We start from the raw sequence: 15,230 nt of genomic DNA, 5'->3' as shown, positions 1-15,230 counted from the left end.
TTTTGGGAAATGTGATAATTTACTTTCTTGCCAAGAGTCAGATGAGAAGATCAGTATCCCTCTCACATCTGTATGCAAAATATGAAGTGAAAGCCAGCAGCCGATTAGCTTAGCCTAAAGACTTGAAGCCAAACACTTAGCCTGGCTCTGTCCAAAGGAATAAAAAGGAATCCACCTAAAAGCACTTCTAACACATCATATGTATGTATGCGTGTCTCTAGCTTCATAGTTAGCAGGCAGACATAAAAGTCACATCAATGTTCCTATCTCACAATTAAAAAGAAAATATTTAGCACATTTTCCAAAAGTGGAAGTATTACTTCAATGCCTAACCTAATTCTAAGTAACATTCACATAGCTTTTTAAAGGTCACAAACTCATGGTTTAGAATCAGCCTCTTCCTCAAATTAAATAAATAATACATCCGTATTACAGGGCAGCACAGAAAGTAGGCATAGCCAATACACAGCAGTGCTGTCCAACTTGTCCTACACTACTGCTGCCTGTTTGGAAAGCACTGACAAGTAGCAAAGCTTTTGCCATTGTATTTGAATGTGATGAGATCCAGTATTTTGCAAGGGCATTACTAATATATTCCAATTTATTCTTAAACATCCATACTTGTCCTCCACCCCCGTTGCTCCCAGGAGTTGCAGGTCTCTCTCAATGTAGCTGAAGGCTTCCTGCAGTCTCTCTTCCCTCTGCTGCAGCGCTGTGCGGGCACTATTCAGACGCCTGTCCACATCGATGTATTCCTCTGGGCTGAAGTGGCGACATGCTACCACCAGGGTCCGCAAACCTTTCTACAGTGGGAGGAGGAGGGAAGGTGATGGGTAGAGAAAAACAGGAAAAAGGACAGAGCATGTGAGAAAAAGATAATAACATTAAATAATAAAAGGTAAAAATAACCGTAAAATGAAAGAAACAAGTTTGTGTGGAGAAGAACAGTAAATGTGAGTAAGTCAACAGGATGTGGGGAGGAGAAGAAGGAAGACAAATGGAAGCAGAGAGAGAAGAAACAGAAAAACAAATTATCAAAGCTTGGCTTTAAATCAGGGAACCAGCCTGAGGGGCAAACGACCACAAATCAACCCAGTGCAGAGCACCAACTCCTGGGTACTGATGTCTGATGATATGATGTAGGGCCAGAAATGCGTGTCTGTGTTTTAGTGTGTGTCTGTAAATGGACATTGTGGTGAAAAATTTATAGTCTAATGGGAACAGAGAGCAAAAGAGCCAAAAATAATCACTACAATGCAGATAAATGTCAGACACAATCATAAACATGTGGTTCAAGAGCTTTAAATTTTTCATCATAAAGTTCAGGGAGAATTTTTCTGAGGGTTTTCACCAAGGTGTTGAATAGGGTAAGTAGATTTTATCTATCTAAAGAGACTATGTCACAGACTCACAATGGCATGAAGGACAGTTCATTTAAGAGAATAAGATATGTACAGTAGAACATTGTGCAGGGAACATGTCAGCATAACTCTTGTGAATCTAGCTCGTCTGCACATTCACAGAAAGTCATATTTGTTGCCACACCCTTAAAAAATGAGCAGTTGCTGGATTATGGTGTTCTGTTATGGGTGCCATGCTGGTGTTCAATCTAATGAGCTGATATATGATACCAGAATATCAGAATTTTTTTTGCTGACCACAACTCACCAAATGGATACGTAAAACAGCAGTTATGATATACGCTGGAAAAGCTAGAAGAGCTTTGAGAAACAAGAAATGCATTTCAAAGATTTTTGTAAGATAAATGACTCCTCACCAGCGCAAACTCATCAACGTGCAATCTCGTCTTTTCTATTTCACCACCAGTAGTGAAAGGCAAGATGGCTGACTCTGCTCCTTTGGTAAACAACACTTTGCCTCCTAGAAAGTCAAGGTAGCAAGAAGAAGGCACAGAGAAAGTAGTAATTATACATACAAATCATAATGAGGCTCATGAAAACATTTGAGTACAATTAAATTCTGTATATTCTTATACAAAATTTACTAATGCCAAAACATTAAGATGTTTATATCTATTCTTTCTAACCATATTATTAAACTGCATTTACTACATAAGTGTCACATAAATACATTCCATTAACTATTTACCAAAAATGCAGAGCAGCAGAACACTGTGTTACCTGAGGGAGTCTGTAGTATGACGCTCATCCTCCGACGGTCAGCATCAAACTCTAGCACATGGAGCAGTTTATACCTGAGTGAGCAAAGAAAGGATTAACTTTGGATTCACTGGACAGACAAAGACAATTCTTCACAGTCAGTTTTTGGCTGCAGTCTAGATGCATGCATGTTTTTGTTGCTATACTACAGGGATAACATTAAATGCAAGCATTAAATGTGAGCATTGGCTGCTTTCTCCACAGTCCAAATTATAACTAAGAAATTTGAACTAAGGTTAACCACAGAAAATGTTATGTGTCCCTCAATAGCTGGAGATCATATAAAAGAGTTTTGAGTATTTGTGATGTAAGAGGTGCCCAGGGTGAGACGCACTTCTCTGACTTGCCAAACGTTTTGATTTCCATGGTGTCTCCATTGCTGCCAGTAAAGGCCACTCCGATTCTGAGGAAAAAAAGACAGAAGTTAATAGCTAGACTTCTTTGGAGAATTAACTTTTAAATATGAGGTGAAAAATCCAATTTGTAGTTTAGAGGTTTTGAAGGTAATTGGGCCTTTAAAAGACAAGAAAAAAGCAACTTTTAGCTTTAGTGCTCCCCTCAGGCCATTCAATCATTCAGTTATTAATCTTTCTCAGGGTCAAGGAGGGCTGGCGCCTTCAGTTTATGTAAGTGTTTATACTGTGGGGAAAAACATGGGAAATCCTGATGAAACCCAGGTGAAGAAATAGGAAACCAAGACTCCAAACAAGGTGATAAAATCTAGGACCTTTTTGCTGTGAAATGACTAAGCCACTGGGTCGCTGCATCAAACCAAGCAAGTCTCTATCATTTTTTTTTAACACCAGAACAAAGCGCTAAGATATACGAACTCAACATGTTTGTGTATTCTGACCAGTGCTGACAGTTTAGGTCGAGGTTACATTTATAAAGTTACTGAAACATTAACTGAGTGATATATCTACCAGTGATTATCGAGGTCAGGGTTCCAACTGTGTCGCCTTTTGGTTTAAATCAACAGAGATACTCTGTCTGTGGCTCAGTGGAGCATGGAAGCACTGGGTCATGGGTGCAGCCCCTCACTGCTCAACATAATTTAATTTGATGGTTTGAAAACTACATTGGCCATAGTCACTGACTTCATCCACTATGAATCCTGAAAGATTCTGTAAAACATCAGTCTGACAAATTAGATGGGTGCTACACAGCCACATTTCTTAATCATTAATTCTCCCTAGTTTTCATGTAGAACTGGAGATTTTTTTTAGCTTCAGCATCTTTAACCACCATTTTTCAAACCGGTATAGCAGAATCTGTTCTTAATGATTTTCCCTTTTGAGCCACTTTCACCACAGACTTGCTTTAGGGTTTTTAACGACCCTGTAGACATTAAATTCTTGCCTGTGCTATATTTCTGTGACAGTAAAATGAACAAGAGTAAGAAAAAGTGCCACCTTCTATTTGGCCGGAAGTCCAACTTCCACAGGCATTTTAATGTCCCTTAGCAGCTGACAGTAAGAAAGGGTACTACAGCATGTCATGTCAACAGCCAGGATTTATACTGGTGCAGTCGTCAAGAAAAGGTGTGTATATTATGACTAGGAGCTAAAGCCAAAGCTCTTCTCTTACACCTGGAGAAGACTGAACAGGCTGAAAAAACTAGATATCACACTTAAATGTTAATTATTTGTACTAATTGTTTTCTTTCATCATTTTCACTCACAGACAATAAAGTCAAGGCTGAAACCTACACATTTCCTGCATTGTAACAATCACACACCTGCACACACCAATGCATTTTTATTGGTACCGTCTATCAACATCACAACTACTGTATCTTTAGGTTCCACTTAGATTTCAACCTTTGCACTATTAGAAATTTACCCAAGACGAGAAATCTCATATGAAAAGCTCTGGCGTAACCTCACCTCTTTGCCGCCTCTACTAAAGCTTTCTCATCTGGTGAAGAGGCATAGTACTCCATGTGATTGGAAGAGAAACCGTTTGCATGGGAGAATGGGTCTCCTCCCCCACTCAGGCAGTCTGGCGGGTCGTAGCTGATCTGAACTGTGTGACACAATGACACCGCCTTGAGAAATAACAATTCCTCACCGATCTGGAAGGAAAGAAAACAGAGAAGGATGAGAGAGGAGGAAACCATATAAATTATTGAGATAAATTCTATACAGTGTCTGTATGTGATGGTAAACTTAAGTGATGATTTAGAGTCACCACATTCGCACAGTGTAGCTTCTAGCTGTCGTGGAGTTTGATTTAGGCGATGAGCTGTGATCACTTTTTAACAGTTCTACTTCTTAGTTGCAAAGGTGCATTAGTCACATTATCTATTGTTCAGTATATCAACCACCTGAGGCAAAAAGCCACTGCTGTGCTTGTTTGATAGCAGCAGTGAGAACAGTGTACATGTACAGTGATGTGTGTGTGTCTGCCAAAAGAAAATGAATGTAATGTGTATGTATGTGAGTTACCAGGTGAGGCGTAGAACCATCTGGTGAATCGTCTGTCAGTCCCTCTGGTACCAGTTTGCCGTTAACTTCCCGGTACTTGGTTCCGTTAATTGAACATTCACGGAACTGCATCTCGTTTTCCGTTAGTGTACCCGTCTTATCCGTAAAAACATACTCCACCTAGAAAACAGAGACACACAAATGTGCACATGTAAGTTAAGTGTTATTGACGTGGAGGCAGAGAAGTTTGCTCTTGTCCTACTGATTAAAATTTTGAGTGCTGAATAATTACAAATACACCTGAAATATGGATGATGAATGTCTTTAAACATAATATATTGTATACAAATATACAATAACTAAATGAAAAATTCAGTACTCATTTTCTAATAGAATACTTATTTCTACTTTCTAATTCTGAATTTATAAAAAGATACGATACAAACTTATTTATATCAGTAAGTTTAGTGTAAATGTTGTGTGAGTGGGTGAGTGTGCGTGTATTCCTTTGCCATGTGTGTGTGCATCTGCTCCTTTTCCATACCTGCCCCAGCTCCTCATTGAGGTCAGAGGTGTTGACCTGAGCTTTCTGGTCACTTTCCTCGTGGTAAAGGTCCAAATCCCAGCCAATGAAGAAGGAGCCCAGGAACTTCTGCATCTCCACGGTTACGTAGAGCGAGATGGGGATGATGAAGTTATATAGGACCAGAAATGCCAAGAAGTCTGAGATGAACTGCAAGATCTAAAGGAGGCAGGAGGGAGTAAATTTTCATTAGGATGAGTATAATACAACGAGGACCCACACTGAAACAGGTTGCATTGTCTTGAACTGTAAGGAGTAATGATAAGATTGCAAAACAAATGTACTTAATAGCTTCTTAGCCATGCACAGAACGGTGGTGCTTCAGAAATGATCCTTCTAAATCAAAGCAGGCAGTGTAATCCATTCCCATAAAGGAGTTAATTACGCTACGTGACAGGAAAGGAGAGTGAGAGAGGACGACAGACTGAGAGGCAGAGTATCAGCAGCTGTGCAAGAGCCATGTTTATGACATGTTAGACATGAAGCTGAGGTCTGGCCAACTTGCTTTACAAAATAAAATTAATTATAAGAAATTAACTAAATAAGATACTAATAAAGTAGGGCGATTTATGATGTCTAGAAGTGGACAGGCTATGCAAGAAAAACACTGAACCTGTCACAGAATAGTGTAAATACTATTTTTCCTGATAGTTACCCATTTTTAGACTTGGATATTGTCATTTTTAGGGCTTCATTTAGACAATTTTTAGACTTTAAAAAGACTGGGTGATTCCTCAGAGAGAGAGGAGGCTGACATGTAGAGAGATAATGTCACTGGTAATGGGTATAGAGTGTAACAGGAGCACCTGTTATACTACATCTAAAAAACACAGCCCATTATTTTGTTGCTGGTATTCATCTCTGTCTCCAGGGAGCAGGATGGCCAGTTTTCAACTGACTGATTAGTGTTGACGGGCAGGCTGATAGGCTGGCCCAGTGACAGCCACTTCCTTATTATGTCTTGTCACAAAATCTAGAGACATTAAACTCCCCTCCTAGCACCACTCTAGGATTCTGTGTGTTTAAGTGTGTATGTGCAGATTAAAATCTTTGCTCTTAATATCTTCACTAACTCTACTAATTCACAGCTGCAGAGAAGAGAAAAAGCTCCTACATTTTTTGGAGAGGGGATGAAAGTGGAAGAAGGTGCAGGTTGCAGTAGAGAGACAAAACTGGAATGTTGATTAAAATCTCACTACATCTTATCTCTGGGGCCAATAGCCTGCATTACATACAAAAAACAAGTCAATAAGAATGTATTCCTCTGACACTTAACACAAAGCAGACTAACCGGACTGCTGTTTCTCTCTTGTTCAGTCTTTTGGTTGTAGAAAGGCTCGTCCCATTTGTCCTCAGCCTGCCAGGCATATTTCAGGATGGTGCTGAGGATGGCCTCGAACAGCAAGATGCCCAGGTAGATGATTAGGAAGGTATTCATGGACCTGATGCCGGAAAATGTATTTTAAGTTGAATGTTTAATTAAGTATATCTGAAAACAGCAATATCTTGTTCCCCTGAGAGGTAAAAGAAAGTGCTTACTTCTCCACTGCAGAGCGTTTCTGGGACTTGCACTTATAGTTAAGGGCCATCTTGGACTCCATCCCTGTGTAAACCGCCACACCTGCAACATTGCAGATGGTTAGGGTATTACAGTCATCTTCAGAGACATTAGTCCAACAGACAATTGATCAATTTGTACATAAAATCATGAGAACATAATACACCAATGTGTCCATGGTAGATCATTGGCTTTATTTCTGCATGCCTAACAATTAACAGCATACACAGTACATTCTAGTGCAGCTTTGGGACATTGCTGTAAAACCTGCAGATAAAAGAGAGATCTGAATATTTAGTCTGTGAGAGCAGTCTTCAGATAACATAATCAGACCTAAGCCATATAATGAGGAGTGGCCTGCCCTAATCATAATGTCCATGGAGCTTGGCTTTGTTGGTGTCACAGCTGCGATGTGCCTGTGTCATCTCTCTATCAAGCTTCCAATATCCACAGACAGACAGACAGACAGACAGACAGATAGATAGATAGATGTAATTTATTCATCCCCTAGGGGAAATTCAATAGCAGATTCAGAAGCAACTTGTTTGTGAAGAGCTCATTATTTCATTGGAAACATCCCATTGCAAGAAATAATTTTCCCCTCTAGCTGATCCCCTCTCAGGTGAAGGTTTGGATTTGCAGAACCATTTCTTTTGTTTCTCATGGCATTGACTCACCGAAAATCTCTTTGGTATTTTTCAACCTGGCCCCTCGCAACAGCAAATTCTCTGGACCCAGAGGTCTGACATAAAAGCAAACAAAAACAATATAAATACAAATAAGATGGATGTGCTTATAGGACTGTAGTACCAACGTGACAAAGCAGGACCCTCATAAGAATAAAATAATAAATAAATAACTTATGAGATAAGATTTTGTAACATTATCCAGGTCTTCAAAAGCCTGCAAAGTGTCTGAAAAACAAATCCCACACAGACATAATTTCATATTTCACCCTCCACTACTGTCCCATCATATTTGGTTATTGATACAAACCAGATGCCTCCCATTACACAATCCAGAGCCTCTCTATCCAACCCATCTTATCCGGGAAGTTTGTTTAGCAATATTTTGGCCCCGTTATATAAACCTGTTTCAGTGTCTTTGGTTCATCTTGCACAAATATAATTATAAGCTAAACCAGCTGGATAAATCTCATCTCACCTGACTATCTCCTCCCCATGCTGAGTCACCGTAATCCGACCAACATACCTGGAAAACAACAAAGGCATTTCAGTTGAGTGGACTGAACATTCTCACACACAAACAGGAAACCAGGCTACTTGAAGAAATGATGTAAATGCATCAAAAAATTGGAAAGGCTCTTACAACCACTTCAACAACCAGGTTACTGTGAAGCCTGTATTTATATGCAGCTGGTCAGTAATCATATTTCTCCTCTATACTCTGACATACTTCAAACGGATTGGATTGATGTTGCTACAGCCTGTGCAGGAGCACAGAGCACAGAGCACAGAGTAAGTAAGCTCTGTGATGAACAGTGAGAATATGTCTCAACATTAACAAAAAAAACAAGATAAATGTTAAGCAAAGAAAACTGACAGATTTAGACCTATTGATTTCAGGACTTTGGATTAAATTATTTTGAAAACAAGCGTGTATTACAAAGATTACAGATCTTCCCTTTCATCCTACTGCAATGCTGCCACAGCAATAATCTCCCTTTGTGAAGTTTTTGTCATGCACATGCTCACATGTAATAACCTCATAACAAATCTGGTGAAGTGTTTACAATCAGGCTCCTCCAGCAGAATCTGAACAAGGTTTATTTTTAATGCCTTAACCTGATTAAGGGAGCTAGGTTTCTTTTTAACATGATTATGAAGAAATCAGATTACTGAACAAAGCTGACAACACAAGTGCTGATGGTTAGTGGTAAGTGCATTTTAACTCAGGGAGCGTGAAGACAGACACAGCAACCCACAGAAGGGGGAGGGAGAAAACTGCCATTGAAACAAACTGCCTGATCTAAAAATACACTGATCGATCCTGAAGTAGCCAGCTGAGACAGACAAGAGGAAGAGGAGTTGCTGAAGCGGTGATGAATCATCTCACACCATGATCTGCTTAATAACATATCCACATCACATCTATATTTCTACCATGTATTAATGGTAGAATTAATTCTATGGGTTCTTCAGGGGTTCCTAGAAAATGAAATGAGTGACATGATATATTCTTACAGTGGAACAGATATGAAATAAAAAATAAGAATAAAACATAAAAAAAAAAACACTAAAATCTTGCTATATGAGGTTCCAAAAGCAGAACCTTTATGTGTAATGTCCTAAGATGGGTTTAGCTGGGTGTATCCTTTGACTGTTGTAAGTGACTTCACACTGGACTTTTTATGTTCTCGCCCTGAGGGTGTGACTACACACAGGTGCTGATTACCTGTACAGGTCAGCTTCTGGTTGTTGACACTCCACAACAGCCTGCAGAGCCTCCAGCTGGGACACTGACTGACACACTGATGTCTCTGCCACAGAGAAGTGGGTCTACAGACAAACAACACAACACACAAATACAGCATTTATGCTGATGAAGGCAAATCATTGTTTCATAATGAACAAAGATCCTTTTTTTCTCTACAGTTTATAAGGGAGAGGTCTTCATACAAAAGACAGTGAGAACTCATGAACAAACTCATGATCGCACAGATACACTGTTAGGACACACAGCTTCCTATTTATGAAACAACCGGTTCAGTGAGTTAGTGCTGCTCTGCAGGAGAGGAACCACCTCAACTGTCAACATGGCCAATATGAAGGAGAGAGAATGTCAGGTTAGGGTGAATGTGAGGGTAAGACAGACCAATGGATTAGTGGAATGATGACTTTATTTGCATAATATTTGAACCAAAGTAGATACACTGTGAGTGTCTGTCCATCTATTCAAATATGCTAATATATATATACCAAAAGTGAATAATCATATTATCCACTGACAATGACAATGACAGTTTTCCAAAGTCAGATACTGTCTGAGATACACACAGGGGGCTGCCTTGGTGGGAGGGTGTTGTTTAAGGTAAGGTGAGAGAATGAGGAAGTTCAGTTGGAGTTACAGATTAATGTATTTAAAGTTTTATCAGATGTCAAAAAACATCATTACTGTTTGTGATACTCACAGACAGGACGTTGCAATTCTAGAAATTCATGACAAACACAAGTTCAATAGTAGAAACATGGATTTCACATTACAAAGTAAACTACCAGGAATGTGCACCTGCATGTATGTGATAAGTCCACCTTGCCAGACGTACACAACCAAACCCTGACAGCAGGAAGAGAGTGCACTACTATAGTATCACTGCACTATACAGTATGTAAACAGCTGCAGTTGAAACTGATAAGTATATATAAATATATCAAAAGGTATATAGGCTGTGCAAATACATTTCTAGGCCAAAACAAAACCTCATCATGTTTAATAAATGAACTGTAACAGAAACAGCAGAATGTTGTTAGAGAGACAATTGATCAACAAAGCCTGTGGCAAGACTGGGGGGTAAGGCGGGGGGATGGAGAGGGGAGGGGAGAGGAGAGGAGAGGAGATGAGAGGAGAGGAGAGGAGAGGAGATGAGAGGAGATGAGATGAGAGGAGATGAGAGGAGGATTTACTAAATACACAGTATGAGAAGTTTTATACTGAAATTACATAATCATATCCAAGTCATTTTAAACCATTTCTCATGTTATGCAAACACCTGGCTGACATCAGTCATGTGACAGATATGCAGAGGCCAGCCAACTAAACTGTAAACTCCAACCAATTAAAGACTAACTCCCAGTATAGGTGAACTATTCCCATTAAAAAGCTTATGAATGAGTCTCTCTCTCCATGTATGGGCTTTAACAAGAGTTCTATCAGCCTCCAGGAGTATCAACATTTTATCAACCCTCTTTTCCTTTGCATCATTGCTACTATCACTGGCCTATCCATTCATAAAACCACACTAGCTGCAGTAACTCAGAGTACAAAGCTACACAACTTAAAAAGGCAACCTGTGTTTTTGACCACTAGTAGTGCTAGTCGTCCACTCGTAATGTTTTTTTATGAGTGGGTCCCCACTTTGTTTTAATTGTTTGAAAAGATGCAAATCTATGTGTTTGATGAAAAACATAAAATAAATGAACTTTTGTTTGTTTGTTTAAATTCCACAGGGCATCTTTAGGTGGAGCAGTTAGCTGTGGAGTTTGCAGGTCTGAATCCCAGGACTGGTTGTAGATATGTGGCTATCTTGTTTACTCAGTCAACTGGCTGACTGCACCGCAAACAACACTCTTTGCAGAAAGAAAGAAAACTTCACTGGATACCTTCAGTAATAGTCTGTCTGTTAAACGTTTTCAGACCACTACTCAGACACAGCACAGATGACATTCTCAATACATTCCCAAAGCTAACACACTCACACACACATACAGACCTTAAGGTTGGTCTCTCCATCGAGACTGGCTGTGGTGATGTGACAGGTGCCATCTGCACGATCTGATGACAGTAACACCAGGTCAGCAGGGAACGTTTCATCTTTAGCCACACGAACAATGTCCCCTACCTGGATGGAGGGAAGAAAATCCCACACAGACAAGCAGCAACAAACAGACACACACACACACACACACACACACACACACACACACACACACACACACACACACACACACACAGGAAATGTGCTAAATATTATTTATTTGAAATAGTTAATTCTGTTCATTAAATTTCCTTTTGTATAGGACCAGAGTGAAAAAAACTGGATTGTCATCCTCATGCTTAGAAATGAACCTTCTTCACCCTTACACTGTGCTGTTTGGATCATTTTATGAATCTGTAAGTTTTCCAAGTCCTCAGATGTCCCTCTTACATCCAGGTTAGTTTTACTATGCACAAAATGATCTCTTTTTGCCTATTATGACTTCAAACTATGAAACTGGTCACAGCAGCCTTAAAATGATAAGCTTAGTAGACAATAAGCCTGCCTAGAAGAAAGTCTTCTTAGCATTTGCATTTTAGCTTATTCATTCTTTTTGAGTAATAATAATACAGAGTTGCCACGTCTTTATTTGTTACTGACAGTTGCTAAGAAGCTACATAGTTGGATGGTTGTCTATGAGTAAGAAGTTAGCAATTTCAACATTGTAACTCTGAGCAGCCAATAAAAAAAACTGCCACTCCAGGTGACAGCAGGTATCCTAGCTGTCACTGGTTAAACAGTACCAAGAGCTTCAAGCTTGAGAGGTTAATTTACTGTTTGACTAAGGGGCATACACCATTTAGAAAGAGTTGTGCTGGCTCAAGACACACTAGTTACAGTCTCTCACCTCAGAGGATTTGTGTGCACTACAGTGTTCTGAGTTACAGGCGTATCCAGTTAACAAAGACATCTCATCAGTGAAAGGAGAGTTAAGCAAGACTTGCTAATGGGTGTACTGGACATGTGCAAGTGGCTCAAAAATGAGTCACTATGGTTCACCAGCGGTCTTCAGGAAAATGACAGGCTGCAAGTACAAATAATGATGACTTCAGACAATACACTCCAATAATATGGACATGACACAGTGACATTTGTAGAGACTTGTGTTACTTCTACAAATGCATCAGTCACAGAACTTTCCAGACACATTTGGTTGATGCCTTGGTATTTGCATTCATGACACATGAAACAATGCTCTTTTCAACGTCAACATATCTTATATTATCTTTCTATACAGTCTAGTTCTACAGAAACACCACTAGCACTGGGAATTTAACAGCCAGGCTACAGTTAGTTATGGCTATTGGCTACAAGGTGTGAAAAGCTATTTTAGGTCTTTAATGGTGTAAGCTTCAGGCATCTTACCCTGATGTTCTTAGATCTCGTCTGGACCAGACTTCCACTGCGAACCACAAACACTGGAGCCCCATTCACCTCATTGTCCGCCTTGTGTCTCAGCCAGTCCTCATAGCCCTGTGAAAACACTCATTCAGTAACCAACAAAATACAGCAAGCTTCACAGTGGAATGTGGCATTATTGATAAACTACGGTGAAACAGGCACAACTAGTCACAGATCAACTGAATTCACAAGTAGCTGTTTATGATACTCTGACAACACTGTTTTGTATCAGTGCTGAGTTCATGTTCGTTACTGGTTGAAGGATTTATCATTATGAACAACCTCACAAGTTTTGTTAAAGAATTCAAATTCATTTGAATAATAAACTAAGTTAAAAACAAGTTGCAATTCACAAGCTGTTGACAACAATTAATCTAACTTTAATCACACTGCATGTTTGTTACTTCCCCATTTTCAGCACAACAAAGAGGGAACTATCATGTGCTTGTGTTCTTACCTGTTTTATGGCAGTTACTGTGATCACAAAGAAAAGAGGCAGACCGCTGGTGACTGGGGAAGTTGGGGTATCTATCATTAACTGGAAAGACAAATACAGAGCAGGGGATAGAGAGATGTCAACAAATTGGACGTGTGGTGGAAAAAAAACATTATAGCAGAGACTGAGTAAGAGTGGGCGTGCCCTGTGAGAGATACAACTAAAAAAGATGCCAGAGAGAAGTTGTGGCTGATGTGTCATACAGGAAATCTCTTAAACTTCCCCTAAAGGTTAACTGTCAGATCTCACACAAACAAAAAAGCAGCACTTGAATCAGTGATGGAGCATTTTTAACAAGGTTTCAGAAAAATTTGTTTACACATATATTATCCCAATAACTGTAGTGATACAAAAGAAATGAAAGCTAAAGCATGCTTTTCTGCAAATGTAAAAAAAAAAAAACTTAAATCTTTTAGTACTGCTTTACTTTAAATTCATTCATTCATTTACAAATACATTTTTAAAGATTCTTTTTTGCAGTTGCAGTCTATGGTAGGGAAGCCACATGGCCCGATTCTTCGGTGCCAGATCAATTCTAAAATTCTGAAAATGTCACGGTACAGTACTGTTGATGTCGTAGGCACTGGAGATGCGATTCAGACTGACAAGGACAGTATAATAACCCTACAAGCATCTTAGTCTGACATCAAACTCGAAGAGAAGAAGAAGGCAGGGACAGTAAACAATAACAACAACACATGGAATGGCAGAAGCAAGTGCAGTTGTATGGTAAGACTGTTGTATTGTTTTTTTATATTTGACACAGATGACGAGGGGGCAAGTTATAGATAACCAAAAACCAGTAAGCAAACATTTCAAAAGAAAAGAGAAAACACCTAAAATTTGTCTAAGCAGCTCAAAATGTTCACGTCCTGAAATGGTAATGTAATTGTGACAGCTGGCATCTGTTGTAGCTAGGCTTGTTTAGGCAAACTTAGTGACAGCTCATAACATTAGCAGTTTACAGTCATCACTGTTCAGTCTGTCAAAATATAAGGCTGACTTTTCAAATTAGTATTTAGTCAATTTAAACTGCAAGCACACTGACTATATGGAGGTGTGCACATGTCTGTGTGTTAACACACTGTGTTTGCAGCAGCCTCTGTTTTCTGTTTTTTGCTGTTGCGTGTGGTTAGAATTGTAGAATTTCATTGGCATTGGTACCAAATGTCTGGTACCATGACATCCCTAGTATATGGTATATGGAGCCACCTGAGTGACTTATATAAAACACATTTTGGCAGACAAGCAAAAACTACAATAGTTTAGAGAAGCACAGAACACTGAAGCACAGCGATTTGATCTATTTGTGTTTCAATCATTACCTGCTGGGTCACATTTTTACACTTTGTTAATTATACACAGAGAGTGTATCTAGCAGCTAGAACAGCATCTGCCAAAGAACGTCTGCTTCAAGCTATGAAGGAAGAGATGCAAGTTAACCCTGGGGAGCTATTTACTACTAGTAGAGCTATGGAGCAATACTTTTATGAGCTGGTCCCCATTTTGTTTGTTCTCAAAAGTAGGTGATGTGATACTCATTCTTGCCAATTGTTTCACACGACTCCACCTCTTGACAAGTGGCAGCAAAGTGTTGAGAAAAGCAGCGGTGCCCCAGCAAAGGCAGGAAATAAGAAGACTGTTACAAGATAAGCATGGATGTAAACAATACGTGTTTCAAATAGAGAGAAAAAAAGGCTTTGCAACTGTTTCATGAGAAATCAATTTACATGTCTGTTAGGGCTCGAGGATACACACAATAGATTTAGGCAAGTCACGCTGATTGTAAACTGAAACTTTGTTTGTTTACAAGAAAACTCCCCAAGATAGCCTTAAAGAAGACACGCCCAAAACATATTTGAACATTTAAACAAACAGCAACAGCAAACATTAAACATCTCTAACTCTACTGAGAATTTACATAAACCACAATGAAACCAAGACTTTTCACAACAGTTATCTGGGAATTCATCTTAGACCACCTAAAAACTGTCCATCCAAGAAAATGTCATGTTCATAATGTCAAGATTAAAAGAGGCCATACTTTCAGTGATTTCAGACTAAGCTGACTTCAGCTTCTCTGACAAGTTG

At 39.3% G+C, this 15,230-nt stretch overlaps 1 protein-coding gene across 3 annotated transcripts in view; it reads right to left on the bottom strand.

Annotated features, from left to right (window-relative positions):
• Window positions 1–15,230, bottom strand: part of atp11b (ATPase phospholipid transporting 11B) — a 50,178-nt gene that overhangs the window by 25,717 nt on the left and 9,231 nt on the right. For all 3 annotated transcript variants that reach the window (XM_071486390.1, XM_071486392.1, XM_071486391.1), the window contains exons 4-18: window positions 13,101–13,181; window positions 12,608–12,715; window positions 11,198–11,326; window positions 9,163–9,266; window positions 7,912–7,959; window positions 7,425–7,489; window positions 6,729–6,810; window positions 6,481–6,631; window positions 5,151–5,348; window positions 4,628–4,786; window positions 4,067–4,254; window positions 2,515–2,583; window positions 2,142–2,215; window positions 1,778–1,881; window positions 622–803 (exon numbers count right to left, since the gene is read on the bottom strand). In XM_071486390.1, coding sequence (XP_071342491.1) covers window positions 622–803; window positions 1,778–1,881; window positions 2,142–2,215; window positions 2,515–2,583; window positions 4,067–4,254; window positions 4,628–4,786; window positions 5,151–5,348; window positions 6,481–6,631; window positions 6,729–6,810; window positions 7,425–7,489; window positions 7,912–7,959; window positions 9,163–9,266; window positions 11,198–11,326; window positions 12,608–12,715; window positions 13,101–13,181 — 1,742 coding nt within the window. The remainder of the gene's footprint in view (window positions 1–621; window positions 804–1,777; window positions 1,882–2,141; window positions 2,216–2,514; window positions 2,584–4,066; window positions 4,255–4,627; window positions 4,787–5,150; window positions 5,349–6,480; window positions 6,632–6,728; window positions 6,811–7,424; window positions 7,490–7,911; window positions 7,960–9,162; window positions 9,267–11,197; window positions 11,327–12,607; window positions 12,716–13,100; window positions 13,182–15,230) is intronic.

Source organism: Trachinotus anak, unplaced genomic scaffold (genome assembly GCF_046630095.1).
Source record: "Trachinotus anak isolate AG129_WGS33_773 ecotype Australia unplaced genomic scaffold, CSIRO_AGI_Tana_v1 ptg000010l, whole genome shotgun sequence".
In the NCBI taxonomy this organism is placed as follows: Eukaryota; Metazoa; Chordata; class Actinopteri; order Carangiformes; family Carangidae; genus Trachinotus; species Trachinotus anak.
The sequence above is the reverse complement of the archived record's forward strand: the minus strand, read 5'-3'. Positions and strand labels throughout refer to the sequence as shown.